The sequence below is a fragment of the Nyctereutes procyonoides genome, unplaced genomic scaffold, assembly GCF_905146905.1.
Source record: "Nyctereutes procyonoides isolate TBG_1078 unplaced genomic scaffold, NYPRO_anot_genome, whole genome shotgun sequence".
NCBI classification, from domain to species: Eukaryota; Metazoa; Chordata; class Mammalia; order Carnivora; family Canidae; genus Nyctereutes; species Nyctereutes procyonoides.
In genome coordinates, this window is record NW_026575160.1 from 28,844,230 (window position 1) to 28,858,482 (window position 14,253).

The 14,253-nt window shown below is 36.3% G+C and overlaps 1 protein-coding gene across 2 annotated transcripts in view; it reads right to left on the reverse strand.

Moving 5' to 3' along the window:
* TFEC (transcription factor EC) overlaps positions 1-14,253 on the reverse strand; it is a 69,815-nt gene that overhangs the window by 39,078 nt on the left and 16,484 nt on the right. For both annotated transcript variants that reach the window (XM_055314481.1, XM_055314480.1), the window contains exon 2: positions 6,526-6,777. In XM_055314481.1, coding sequence (XP_055170456.1) covers positions 6,526-6,705 — 180 coding nt within the window. In that variant the 5' untranslated portion in view covers positions 6,706-6,777. The remainder of the gene's footprint in view (positions 1-6,525; positions 6,778-14,253) is intronic.

Genomic DNA, 14,253 nt, shown 5'->3' on the forward strand with positions numbered 1-14,253 from the left:
TGGTCTGGACATCAGATGTTATTGCATGTGCATAGAGACATTGTTAAAGGATCTAGGGTAATAAATATGCATATTTTGTTTCTTTGGTTTAGCATAGTCCATGAAAGTTTTAAAATATGTTCTTGATTGTTACTAAACTCAGAGTTTAATTTCATGATGTTTCTCTCATTCACATTTATCATTACATGGACAAACAAATTTGTACTGGACAAATGTAAAGAAGACCTGAGGAAAGAAGGATGCTAAACACAATTTACGATAAATGCTTTTCTTTGGAGTATCTCTAGTAGTTTCACCAAAATTATATATATATCATTTTTCCCCTTTCTTCCCAGAAACTTGCATCCTAAATGACTCACTCTCCTGCATCTTTAATTTTTCCCTGTTGTCAATAAACATAGGTTTCTCCTATTTCACTAGAAACCCTTTCTTTCCTACATGTGAAAACCCATCCTCCTTGGAGGCTCTTCTTTGCTTCTCTAACACATCTATCCTTCATTTTTGTCACCCACTGACTTGACTAATTTTGCCCCCAATTTATTGAAGACATTGGTTCCTCCATTATCCTAAATTGATTTTAATAGCTAAAATCCATTCAAAACCTTCCTTCATAGCTTCCAGGAATGTTCAAAATTAATCAAACCTAGGAATCCAGTTGTTGTCTCTAAAAAGACAATAAACACAACATTTTATATTAGATGAAACAGAAATAATATATTAGACAAAAGAAGAATTACAGATCAGCAGAATAAGCATCTTCAAAATGGTAAATGAAGATAATAAAATAAGAAGCAAATTATTTAACTAAAATAAAAATGGAGATAATAGGTATGTGAACTATGAGATTTGAAGGCAATAGAACATTTATAAGATTTGACACGTTTAAAAATAAACATCTACAAAAGACCAACAATGAAAGTTTTCAACAACACTGGGTACATGAAGAAAATGGGATAATAATTGAAGTATTAAAGGTAAAGAACTGGGGAATCCCTGGGTAGCTCAGTGGTTTAGCACCTGCCTTTGGCCCAGGGCGAGTCCCACGTCCGGCTCCCTGCGTGGAGCCTGCTTCTCCCTCTGCCTGTGTCTCTGCCTCTCTCTCTCTCTCTCTGTCTCTCATGAATGAATGAATAAATAAAATAAAATAAAATAAAAAGGTAAAGAACTTTGAACCTGGACATTTATAACCAGTAAAATATCCTTTAAGTATGTGGGGTGAAATAAGATTGTTCTAAGGAAAAAAAAATTGTTCTAAGGCAGAACTCAGAAGTTTTAAGGCAAATAGCCTTTGAAAAACTCTTCCAGGAGGTACTGCAGTTAGATGATAAATATGACTATGAAATCTGGGGCACCTGGGTGGCTCAGTGGGTGAGCATCTGGCTTTGGCTCAGGTTGTGATCCCGGGGTCCTGGGATTGAGTCCTGCATCAGGCTCCTTGTAGGGAGCCTGCTTCTCCCTCTGCCTGTGTGTCTGCCTCTCTCTGTGTGTCTCTCATAAATAAACAAATAAAATCTTGGGTAAAAAACACTATAAAATCTATACAAAATATAAGAAAAATGAATAAATAGGGGTGCTTGGGTAGCTCAGTTGGTTGAGTGTCCAATTCTTGATTTCTGCTCAGGTCATGATCTCAGGGTTATGAGATCAAGCCCCATGTAGGGGCTTCCTGCTCAGTGGAGAGTCTACTTTTCTCTTCCTGCCCCCCCATAGGCATATGTACATGTGTGCGCAAGTGCTCTCTTTTTGTCAAATAAATAAATCTTAAAAAAAAGAAAAAGAAAAATGAGTGAATAAAAGTAAAATTTTTGTAGCCTAAACAAGAATATAGATAGACAGAGAGATGAGGGAGGGAGGGAGAGAGAGAGAGAGAGATACTATAAATCTCAATACAGGGAGATAAGTGAGAACAAGAAGATAAGATCATATTCAGGAAGATTTTTACTTGAGGGTATGACATAGACCTAGTTAAACAATGATATAGATGCAGAAAAATATAACTATGTACCTTAAAAAGTTAGAGCAACAAAAAAAACAGAGAAAAACTTAACCTGTTCAATGGAGGATAGAAAAAAATGGCAAATAATGAAATATAGGCATTTTAAAACATTAAAAGGGTAATAAATCCTAATAGTAATAACAAGAATGTAAGTGAACTAACATACTACCTCAAGAATCTAGGTGTTGTATTATTAATTAAAATAAAAAAAAGAAAAGAAAAAAAAGAGAGAAAGCTGAAAATAAAGTGAAAAGATGTACCACAAATATGACCAAAAGGAAATCACAGTTGCAATGCTATGCCTAATGGCTGTATAAAATTCAAGATAAAATCTTAAAGGAAAAGTAATACCAAGTGATCAGAAATTCACGTGCCCTTAAAAATACCTACAGCAACAACTTGTCAGAATTCTACAGAAAAATAAATCAACAATTGTAGTTGAATATTTTAACTCGCCTCTCTCAAAATCATAAATCTGAATTTAGCCTTCTCTTTACCTATTCTTTAGCCAGGCCTTGAGTCTTGTCATCCTCTAAACCACTCCATTTCTAAAATCCTAAATTCCATTATCTCACTCATCAGAACACAAACTTCCTTGTAGATCCAATCTAGACCCTGTTGCAGATCAAGTAAACAATTTTCAGTTTACCACTCTCTGTCTTTGCCTTATTATCTTTCCAGTCATCCCAAACATCCCAGGTTGCAACCTCTCCACCTCCTGTCAAATGGTTTCTGCCCACCATCCTGTTGAAATTCCTTTTGTTGTTATTTTCCTTGACTGCTTAACAGCCAGATTGAATAGATATGTATCAGCTCTTATTTCAGTAGACTTGGCTGCTACGCTTGAGTGTATAGTTCATTCCCTCCTTCTTTATACTAATTCTTTCTTTGGCTTCGATGACACCCCACTGGCTATCTTTTTTATTTTACCTTGACAGTCTCTCCTCTGTGACCCCCCCCCCTTCAATATTGTTGATGGCTCTATCCCATCCTTGGTTCCCTGCTCTCCTGACTTGACTTTATTCATGATCTCCAGGAGCTCTCTTTCTCACTTGAGCTTTTAAGTATTCCCCATGTGCTGTCAACTCTCAAATCTCTTTTTCTGGTCTAGATTACTCTCCTCAAGGTGAACTTGGATCTCTAGCTGTTACTGGCATCTCCACATGGTGGTCTCCCACATACCTCAACTCTAACTCTCAGCTGGCCCTCTCCCTCCTGGATGCATTCCTCTTCTACATAGAGGACAGAATATTATGGTCAAATCTGATTATGTCACTCTAGCCCCCACAGTTAAACCTTTCAAGGATTTGAAATCGATTGACATGGATTCTGTGATTTGTCTATTGTCGTCATCTCTTGTCACCTTATGTGCCACCTGCCTCTCTTTTTCTGCTCACGCCATTTTCTGCTGTTCTCCACCTTTATTCTTGTTTTTTAAAAATTTTTTTTAAGATTTGATCTATTTATTCATGAGAGACACAGGGAGAGAGAGAGAGAGAGAGGCAGAGACACAGGCAGAGGGAGAAGCAGGCTCCATGCAGGGAGCCCGACGTGGGACTCGATCCCGGGTCTCCAGGATCAGGCCCTGGGCCGAAGGTGGCGCTAAACCGCTGAGCCACCTGGGCTGCCCCCTCCACCTTTATTCTTTACTCATGCTCCCTAATCTGTGTAAATGCCCCCACTAGGCACTTTCTCTAAGTCTTACTATGGACATTTCTGAATGAAAACAGCATTTTCATGCTCCTATCTATACCATTATCCTTTCTACATAATATTATAATTATTTGCTGACTTTTTTTTTCTCTTCCCCTCAACCTATAGCTTCTAGGAGGTACAGCAGATAAGAAAACAAGAAAATGAATAATTAAGAGATAGTATGTGCTGTGAAAATGCTGTGTTGAATAATACAATTTTTATCCACATGACACAGGTGTTACTATGAGAAGTCCGAGAATAAGTGCTCATCCACACAGGGAACCACTAGTAAAAGCTCCTTAGAGAAGAAACATGAAATGGATTTTGAAGAGTTAGAATAATCTAGACAAATGGTGGAGACTGGATGAGTAGCTGGTAAAGAAAGGACATAAGAAGAGAGAACCTGGTCACTGTGAGAATCACCATATGGCTGAACCCATATGCCTGAAGCACAGAGTGCAATGGGGCAGCTGAATGAGAAGTTGAGTCAGGAGGCCAGGGTTAAATAGGAAGGGTCTTGTGTGCCATGAATACAAATTTTATCCCGGAAAGGCCTAGGCTATAAAAAGTTTCTTTTGATTTTATATTTCACTGTGTCAGAGACCCTTAATCACCACGTTCCTCCTAATACCAATTCCCAAATCCTGACTCTAAGGATGCTCTCACAGACTTATTCTGTGGTAGCTATGATTTCTGAGATCTTCTTTGAATTAATAAAATACTCTATGATGTCTCAGGAAGACAAGCATAGGAGAAAGAAACACCAAAGGATGGCAACAGCCACCATCTCCTGAGCCCCCACTCTGCCTTTGTGTTAGCAACTTTAAAAATGCAAGCATCAAAACAACTCTTCAAGTTGTAGGAATGCTGGGAAGAGAGAGGTTAAAGACTGAGACCATGCAGCTAGTAAGTGGTGGTTCTAACCCCATATGGTCTGACTCTAAAGACTGCACACTTGCTGCTTTGTGACATGGACTCCTAGCATGAATCAAAGAATATTAGGAAATTGCAACAACATAGGATACATCTTAGCTATGAAAGATAACAAGGCTGTGCATGGTGGCAGTATGTGAAAATGTGCACGTGGTAAGTCGACCTCAAAGAGAACTCACACTGATTAAAACAATAACGCGTTGAATAAAATTATGATTAAATAGACATTAATGATAGAAGAAACTATATACACATAGTTGAAAGTATAATGGCTTAAAAAATAGAAAAAAAATTCTGTAACCAACGTACACATTGCCCCTAGAGCTCTGCACCTCTTGGGGCTTTCAGCCCTTCTCAGCAACTCCTTTTGACTAGCACCACCTGAAAGACCACTAAAATCACATCAATTCCCTTTATAATGTAAAAACTATTATAAAAGAAAAGGTAAGCTGTGTGCCTAGGGAATAAAAACATTTACTAAGAAAAACTGAGAACACTGATATAGATATATTCCTTATCCTTTCTTATTTTTTAGAAAACATATTTCATAAGATACATAATAAGATCATATTCTGGGTTTTGCCTGGAACTGACTGGCATATGCATATCCTTTGGGATTTGTTTTTTCCTTTAGAAATCAGTCTTCCACACAATGCAATGAACTTTGGAAAGGTGGTTGTAAGATAAATTGTATGGGTTGAGTTCTAATATTTACTATATAGATGATTTTCATTCTACATATATTTTTATGCTCTTCATAGAGTGAATAGAGAAACTAACTCTACATTCATTTTTTAAAAAATTCTTTATATATCCACCCATTGACAGTTATCAGTAGATAACACATATAGAGATTTATGCTCAGTGTTGGATTTCAATGAGTCCCGTTTTGTGGTTGTTTTACATTTTATTAAACAGTCTACCAGATACTTATTATTCTCCCTTTTCCAGATTAACATAAAATGTGCAAAAAATGAAATCTTCCTCTACCACTTGGCATTCACATAACGGGGTACTGAGCATTAATCTTTGGTGACTGAAGGCTACAAACTTCATAGCTAAAAAGCAGCGACCTGAAATCAGTAATAATCATCAGGAATGTAGATTGGGAGATTAAATGTGGGAGATCATAGGACCGTGGCTCCCTCTGACAAATCAAATGGGATAAAAAGAAAAGGAAAAGAATAGAAAGCTCAGCTACAAATGTAGTTTTTCTACACTGAAATATTAAAGAAAATCTTTCCCCCAGTTCTGGTAGTTTGCCAATTCAATTCATTCTTCAGTGCTTTTCAAAATTTCATTCACAAGTGGGTCACAATAAACATAATAAACATATCTTCCATGAAGGTACACATTCTTATTCATTTTGTATCCCTCACACCTCTAAATTCCTGTTATTTAGTAAATGGTAGACAAGTATTTGTTGAAAATAGAAATAAATGAATAATTAACAGTAAGAAATCCAGATATAATTCCATAAAATATTAAGTGCAGTAAGATTTTTTTTTATTTTAGAGCGCATATTGACTGCTATTTAAACAACTTCTTCCTGTTTTATTTTAATGCGTATTTAAGATAATATAACTATTGATAAACATTTTAACTAAATATTCCAGAAAATCTTTACAAAGCTAAATCTTCCTAACATAAATTACTGTTAGAGCCGATTTTGATTCACGTTGAGATACAACTGAAATGAGGTATTAAGAAATGAGTTGTTATATTTCATTATATATTGTAATTAATATGTGCATAACTAATTATTATAAGTGAGTACATTAAGACATCCTTTTTGTTAAATGCATTTGCATTTGGAACGTTTACTATAAAAATGTAGACTTTAATTTCTTTAAATTTTTAAAAACTGATTATATATTTTCATAAGTAGCTATTAGACATACATGCCATTCCGCATTGTCATCTTCTTTCCCAAGAGTTAGTAACTTGGTGAGTGGATTTCCAGTAAGGCCAGTGTCACTCTCAGGAGACTGGTGTCCATGCTGTACCAGAAGCGCACTGTTTGGTGTTGGAGGGTGTGACCGTTTAAGAGTCTGGTTGACAATCTGGTAGTCAAGGGTCATGAAGGGTTTTACTTGTTGTCTTTGGACTTTCTGTAGCTGGGACTTCGTAGGACTTTCCAGATGTGCTGAGACCTACAAAATAAAACCAAACAAATATCATGGGTAGTATCATCTGGTGAATCAGAGTTACATTTTCAAGAATTGAATTATGATGATAGACACACTACAGCATCCACTTCTTTCAGATTTATGGTTTATGCTTCTGTCATAATTTGCATAAGATATTAATAGATGATAGTTCTTTTTAAAAGATTTCATTTATTTATTCTTGAGAGACACACATGAGAGAGAGGCAGAGACACAGGCAGAGGGAGAAGCAGGCTCCATGCAGGGAGCCTGACGTGGGACTCGATCCCGGGTCTCGAGGATCACGCTCTGGGCTGAAGGCAACGCTAAACCACTGAGCTACCCGGGCTGCCCTAGATGATAGTTTTAAGAAGTAATTTAAACTTACTAAAATATTTTCAATGCTAATCAAGTTTTTAAGAATAGCTCTCAAAATAACATGTAACTGAACCAAAATTTGGAATAAATATGTAAGTAGCAATACTTTTTGAGGTTCTAGAAAAGGAAGTCTAAAATAACACAAGGAAAATATAGCTGACTCACTACTGTTAGTAATTTTCATATACTTTATATTTCTTGGATTTTTTTATATTATATATAAATATTCCATGGGACATAATCACAACTATTTTTATTAAATATTTTAAAAATTATCCATGATGGAGCAGAAACTAGAAATATATATACTAAGTATGAAGTATGATGCTTTATGGGTAGTGAAAATCTAAGTGATTTTTTTCCATACTTTTTGAAATTTCTGTGATAGACTTATTTTTATTTTTATTTTTTTAAAAGATGTATTTATTTATTTGAGAGAGTGAAAGAGAAAGAAAGAAAGCACCAGCAGGGGAAGGGGCTGACAGAGAGGGAGAGGGAGACAATCTCAAGCAGATTCCCTGCAGAGCGTGGGCCCACTTGGGGCTCAATACCAGGGCGCTGAGATCATGATGTGAGCTGAAATCAAGAGTCAGATGCTTAACTGACTGAGCCACCCAGGCATTCCCTATTTTTATTTTTAAAAATCTTATTTTTAAAAGCACCTGGCTTGATCTTTTTTAAAAAACATTTTATTTATTTATTCATGAGAGACACACACAGAGAAGCAGAGACACAGGCAGAGGGAGAAGTAGGCTCCCTGCAGGGAGCCAGATGTGGGACTCGATCCCGGGACCCCAGGATCATGCCCTAAGCCAAAGGCAGACACTCAACCACGGAGCCACCCAGGTGCCCCACCTGGCTTGATCTTAATCTCAGGGTTGTGAGTTTGAGCCCCGTGGTGGGTGTAGAGATTACATAAATAAATTCATAAATAAATAAATAATCTTACTTTTAAACCTTTCCATATTCTCACTTAATAATAATTGTGTAGACCATTATGAATTGAAGGAAGCATTCAGAGAAAAATCTGACTGGTGCCATGTGCCAACTGGACAACTGTCCAGTAGTCTGAAATCCCTTTTAAAAACAAGCCTTAAAATTCTGGTTAGTTATCACAGTTAACAATATAACATCAATTGCATAAGTGCAGTTTTAAGTATGTCAAGCTTTTCCTTTAAAAGACTCTGAAGGTAGTTTTGCCTGCCAGTCCTCTTTATATTTACTATGCTGTGATGTGGCTTCTAATACATTTTCCTCAAGTGGCCTATATATAAACCTATTTAATATTTCCCTCATGTTAAACAATAGTAAAGATTGCTGTACAGTGCTTATTTTTCCTTTTATTCAGCTACACAAACTACTCCTTAAATCCCTTAACATGCATTAGCCCAGATAAATAGCCTTTACAAAGTATTTTGCATTTAAATTAGCTGGTTTGGGGTACAATATTGTAGTAGTTACTTTAGTTTAATTCTGTTATGCTGACATTTTTAGCATTATTTTAATTGTACTACCATAAAATAATTTTTCAGTCATATAAAAAAGATTAAGATTGGTAATAAAGATTACACATATTACTAATTATATTGCTATGAGCTTTAAAGTTGTAAAATAACATTTCATTAAAATGCCAGTGATAATTTTTTTAGGGTAGCTATTTAGATTATCTTACAGTTTTAGTTAATCCTTCTTAATCTGTATACATTTACAAAATGTACATTATAAATAGTGTCTTCGGATTTATGAATCACACAATGTAATTGAAGACTAAAGAACATTGTATCCCTACAAATGAAAAATACCTCTTGTTCTAAGAAAAGTATGTGGAATCAGAATTTACAACATTCATTAACTAATTCATTTTTTACTTTTCATCCATTGACTCTAAGAGCCTTCATTAGAGTACTTATTGCATTTGCTGTTACACCAAGAGTACAAGAGGAGTCGTAAATGTGATCCCAGGGCTCTACAGGCTTACGATCTAGTTGGACAGTATTAATATCAACTACAGTAAAAGCAATAACGATAATAATAATTTGCAACAGGTAGCAGGCACTGTACTAAGATATTTACATTATTTCATTTACTTTTTGTTACAACCTTAGGAGGGAAGTGTCATTTAATCCCTACTGTACTATGTAGATGAAGCCACAGAGACAGAGAGGTTTAATAACATGCCTCTCATCACTCTGCTAGCAAGGGATAGAGCTGCAATGCAAGAGGCTGCCTTCCTAAACACTACGCAATAATGGCTTTTGAGAAAGTAGTTGAAATGACTGGAGAGCAAAGGAAAAGCTCAGTGGTGTATACAATGAATTAAAAATGCCACAAAGGAGTGCCCAGGTGGCTCAGTCAGGTAAGTGTCTGCCTTCAGCTCTGGTCATGATCCCAGGGTCCTGAGATGGAGCCCTACATTGGGCTCCCTTGCTTAGCAGGGAGTCTGTTTCCATCTGCCCCTCACTCCGCTGCCTCTCTCTCTCTCTCTCTCTCTCTGTCTCTCTCTCTCTCTCTCAAATAATAAAATAAAATCTTAAAAAAATAATTAAAAAATAAAAATGCCACAAAAAGCAGTTGATTTTAAAAACACAATTATAAGAGAAAGTGGTTATAAATTGGGTGTTGGAAGGAAATGGTCCTGCACAGGGGCAAAGGGAAGGAAATGTCAAATGCAAAAAAATCAAACAAAACAAGAAAGAAGACAAGAAGCTGTGAGATGCTCACAAATGTTAGTTGCAAAAAAGAACTCAAATGAATCCATTTCCTTCCTCAGAGCAAGACTACCATCTCCTCTGTAGGCCACTGTATACAGAGACAGAGTAAAGTATAAAATGGATCAACTCTAATTTTGCCTAAATTATTGAGGTCTTCTATAGAGAATTACAATGGGTGAGGACCATCTGGGATGCCATCTATGGAACATCTGCAGAGTAGGCATAAGGGACTAGAAGCTTAGTGGAGCAGGGAAAGATTCAATGGAATGTGCAAAAACTACTCCCCAGAAAACCTCCATCTTCTCCAGTCAGGAACTGATATCAGAACAACGAGACAACGGAGCGTAAATCAGCAGCCAAACCATGTGTGGCCTACTTTAAAATACTTTTAAATTGTCTGGCATCTGCAGACATAACCATTAAACTATTGGATTTGTCTTATGGAAGTCCCAGGATTTTGTGAGATGAAGTAGATGAAATGACAGGTTGCCATTGTTCATTTATCCACTTATTTAAGAGATGTTTTTTGAGTGCCAAGTGTATGTGCACTAAAGGCAGAAGGGAAATAACCACGGTGCCTGCCTTCATAGAGTTGCAGTCTCATCAGAGATTAGAAAGGGAAGAAAAATATGAGCCCTGTAAGGGAAAGGACTGTGACTCTCTTGCTGACTGTTTTACTGCCATAAATCTCGCACACAACCCAGAGGAGGGCACATAGCAAGTGACTAAAAATGTGTTCACATATGTTCAATGAATGACCAAATGAGTCATTCAAGTAATTGAAGTACAGTGTTTGAATAACTATGGTGACCACAGAGAGCTTTGGGAATCTACTAGAAGAGTTGGTAAGCCATAACCAGAATATCAAAGTCTTCGCCTAGAAAGCTGGAGCAGATGTCAACTGTGATTTGGTGCACTGGACTGTCAAAGAGGTTGAGACCATCTAAATGTAATGAAATTTTGCTTATAAAAACAAGTAAAAAACGAATAGAACTCAGTACTGTGCTCGAACATTCACTCTGATATGCTGCTATTGCAAACTAAACATAATGAGGGGCATGTTAAGTCTAAGGTTCTGTCTATATGCAGAAATCTGTTGTATCACACTTAAAAGAATGCATTTACTCATAATCCCCCTTATTTTCTAAAACATTATAAATAAATATAAAGTGTGAATGTGGTAAGAGATATTCATACCAGGAAATGTAGGCTGAAGATTAATATTTCAACTGAGCATAGAAATTTACCCATGAGCATCCTGGCAGCCAAGGAAAAAGGTAAATTTAAGATATATATATATATATATATATATATATATTAATATTATACATATATATATGGTGGAACCTTGTGATATTGTAGACATTTGAGTATTTTTGATCTATAAAGTATCAATTCCCTATGGCTCAACCTAATATATATTTCCTATTAAGTAATTAGATCATATCAGTTCTGAGGAAAGACAAATATTTTTACAAATACTATCTGAGGATTTACAAACTGGGTTTTTTTTATGGAGGACTTGAACAAAATCCCGATAACAGTTTTTATAAAATAAGCCATGAAATTTTCCAACTGCCCGTATCTAAAAAAAAAAATTACTGTCTTAAGTTGGGTTACCCAGGAAATATACTCTGAAGCTTGCCTGGAGAAGGTTTGTTGGGGGTAGGGGGTGACTTCAGAACCTGAATCAGGGTAGGGTGAAGAAAGAGGCAGGCAGACAGAACAGTGGCTCAGTTGTGAAGGGGATCATCTAGGCAATGCATCGTAACATCCACTACGTTCATTTCTGATGAAAGGCCCAAAGCATGATATGCATCAGCTCCAGTGAAAAGCCCAAATACATAACCTTGTGCCAATCTGACTGGACCCTTAGATAGTATTCACAGTCTCCAGAGCAATTTGCACTGCAGATACACTAATCCAGATTCACTAATCCAGAGGATCACTTGGGAAGATCATCACGCCAACAGCAACTGACTCAAACTAACCTTTAGATAGAGATTATGGCATTAAAAAAATTCCATTATCTGGAGTTAAAAAAATGAAAACCTTAGCTTAAAAAGTCAAATTATTATTTAATGTTTCAAATGTAGTTTAGATTCCCATGTTCTTATAAAGGGATGTGGTCTCTTAAGAAATTAGAAATAATGTATTAGGGAGCTATAGAAAATGTTTAGATTCACTAATAAGTGAACTAGGGCAATGGGGCTTAATGGGTAAACTTTTTTTAGTTTATAAAAAATGACAAAGATTACAGTATTTAGTATTACAAAAATTATAATCACACAAACTCCTGCAAATACAATAAGCTAAAGGGAAGGAGTTGGTCAGGAAGCAAAAAATGCATTCTTCTGGTTGCAGGAAACAATGATTTGGGGAAATTCACTACAAAAGCAAAATGTATGTATCTGCGGATTTCCCCCCCCGCCCTTTTCCATTTATTTTTAGACTAGAACAGATGCAGGAATCCTGACTATTGAGAGAACTGATGAAGGTCCAGGACAAAGTAGCCAAATGTCATAATAAAAAGTCAGCTATCATTCTCTGACTATAGCAGGTGAAGCAAGAGGAACTATTTAGGGTAACTGATGTCTGATCATTTTTTTTTTAAGTCTCAGAATTTAGATCAGGTTTGAGAGGGTTCAACTTTACACATCAGCAAAGATTTTGTTAGAAATTAATTAAGATTAACGAAATGTCATTAAATGACCCTATTTGCATTTGGGTATAAGATCTCCTGAGAGGTGGAAGACTGTGGAGTAATGTGGGCCAGCCACGCAGTGCTGGCTAGAAGGACTCTCTATGCCCCCACGTGGAGTCATTCTTATTTTCACACAGTGGCTTTCAAATTATGCTCTTAGATACATGAGTTCATTCCTCCAATTTACTTTTCAGTGTTCTACACTGTAGTCTTTTGACCTAGTTCTTGTATGGGTTTCATATCCCATCCAGTGGATAACAACAGAGAGAGTATATTGTACAAAGAAATTTTAGAAGCAAGTAGGTAGTTGCACCAAAAAATCTTTGAAGGACTCCACAAACCCTGTGATTCTCCATCTATAAGATTGCCTGCTTGTATCATATCTCCTTAATACTGTTGTACATCACATAAATACTTATAAACATGATTCGCGCGCGCGTGCACACACACACACACACACACACACACATATATAAGCTTCTTTTAAAATGTTATCTTTTTATAGAGAAACCATAAGATGATGATAAAAGCCCTCAGCTAATTCTTTCAACATTTGCTGAGAGTTTAACATTTAATGAGAGTTTGCTCTTTGTGAAAGCCATCCCAAGGGAAAGTCATTCCTCTCTAGAAAGCAGGGCTATGACCCACATGTCACTATCCACCTGGAGACCACTTATCTAAGCTGAGGGCACAGGACCTGGGAGGAGATAAAACACCTTCTGGGTACTGGCCTTTGGAAACTCAAAACTAAAAAGTGATGGCAAACATCACATAAGCAATTATCTCAATAACAAGACTTTTTATCACCATTAATTTGACTAGCCCAACGAATCAATCAAGCAAACACGGGCACCTACCTAACAAGCATGTTTAGACGATCTGCAAGAACAGAAACAGAAATATATTCAGCAAGAAATAGATTTATAGCAAATACAGCACCTCACGATAGTAAATAAAAACATCTACACTGTCGTCGAACACACACACAGACATCTGCATGCGTGTACACACTCACACCCCTATGAGAAAGCAAGACTGGCAATCCCATTCACTACAGCATGACAGTCCTTATTTAATTTTGTTAATTTTGCATTAAACTTGAATTTAATAAATGAAGTAAAAGCTTGGACTTCACAAGTGAGTAATAGGTGACTATTCATTATATTCCTAGCATCAGAGGTATATAAGAAGAAATCTATTTTGGGGGGCTTATGAATCTACTACCTCTAGGTACCTACTCATAAAAGCCACACGACATTTGTTAATGCTATGTAGTAAAGATTAATAACTCATTTCTTCAAATCTTACTTTCCTTGCAGCAGTCTTTGGATATGATATACCCATAAATCTCATTTTGACTAAACCTAAAATTATACAGTCGAGCTTGTCTGATTGAGATATAACTACTGAACAAAGTAGGGCCCGGTTCATCAAAAGTTTTACTTAGATTTCTGAATAACTGTCAGTATATTTCAGCTGAGTATTATATAATCCAAAGCTATTTAGTGGATAATAATGTAAAATGTGATTGTAACATATTCCTTCAGTCCCAATCATTTGAATTTGGATAATTCCAACGGTATGTCTTTGAAGAGAGACCCACACTTAAAAAACTTTAAAGAGGCATGAATATTATTAAGCAGAGTTTTTTTTTTAATTCAGTAGTGTTCTAGCAGCAAAAATGCTTGC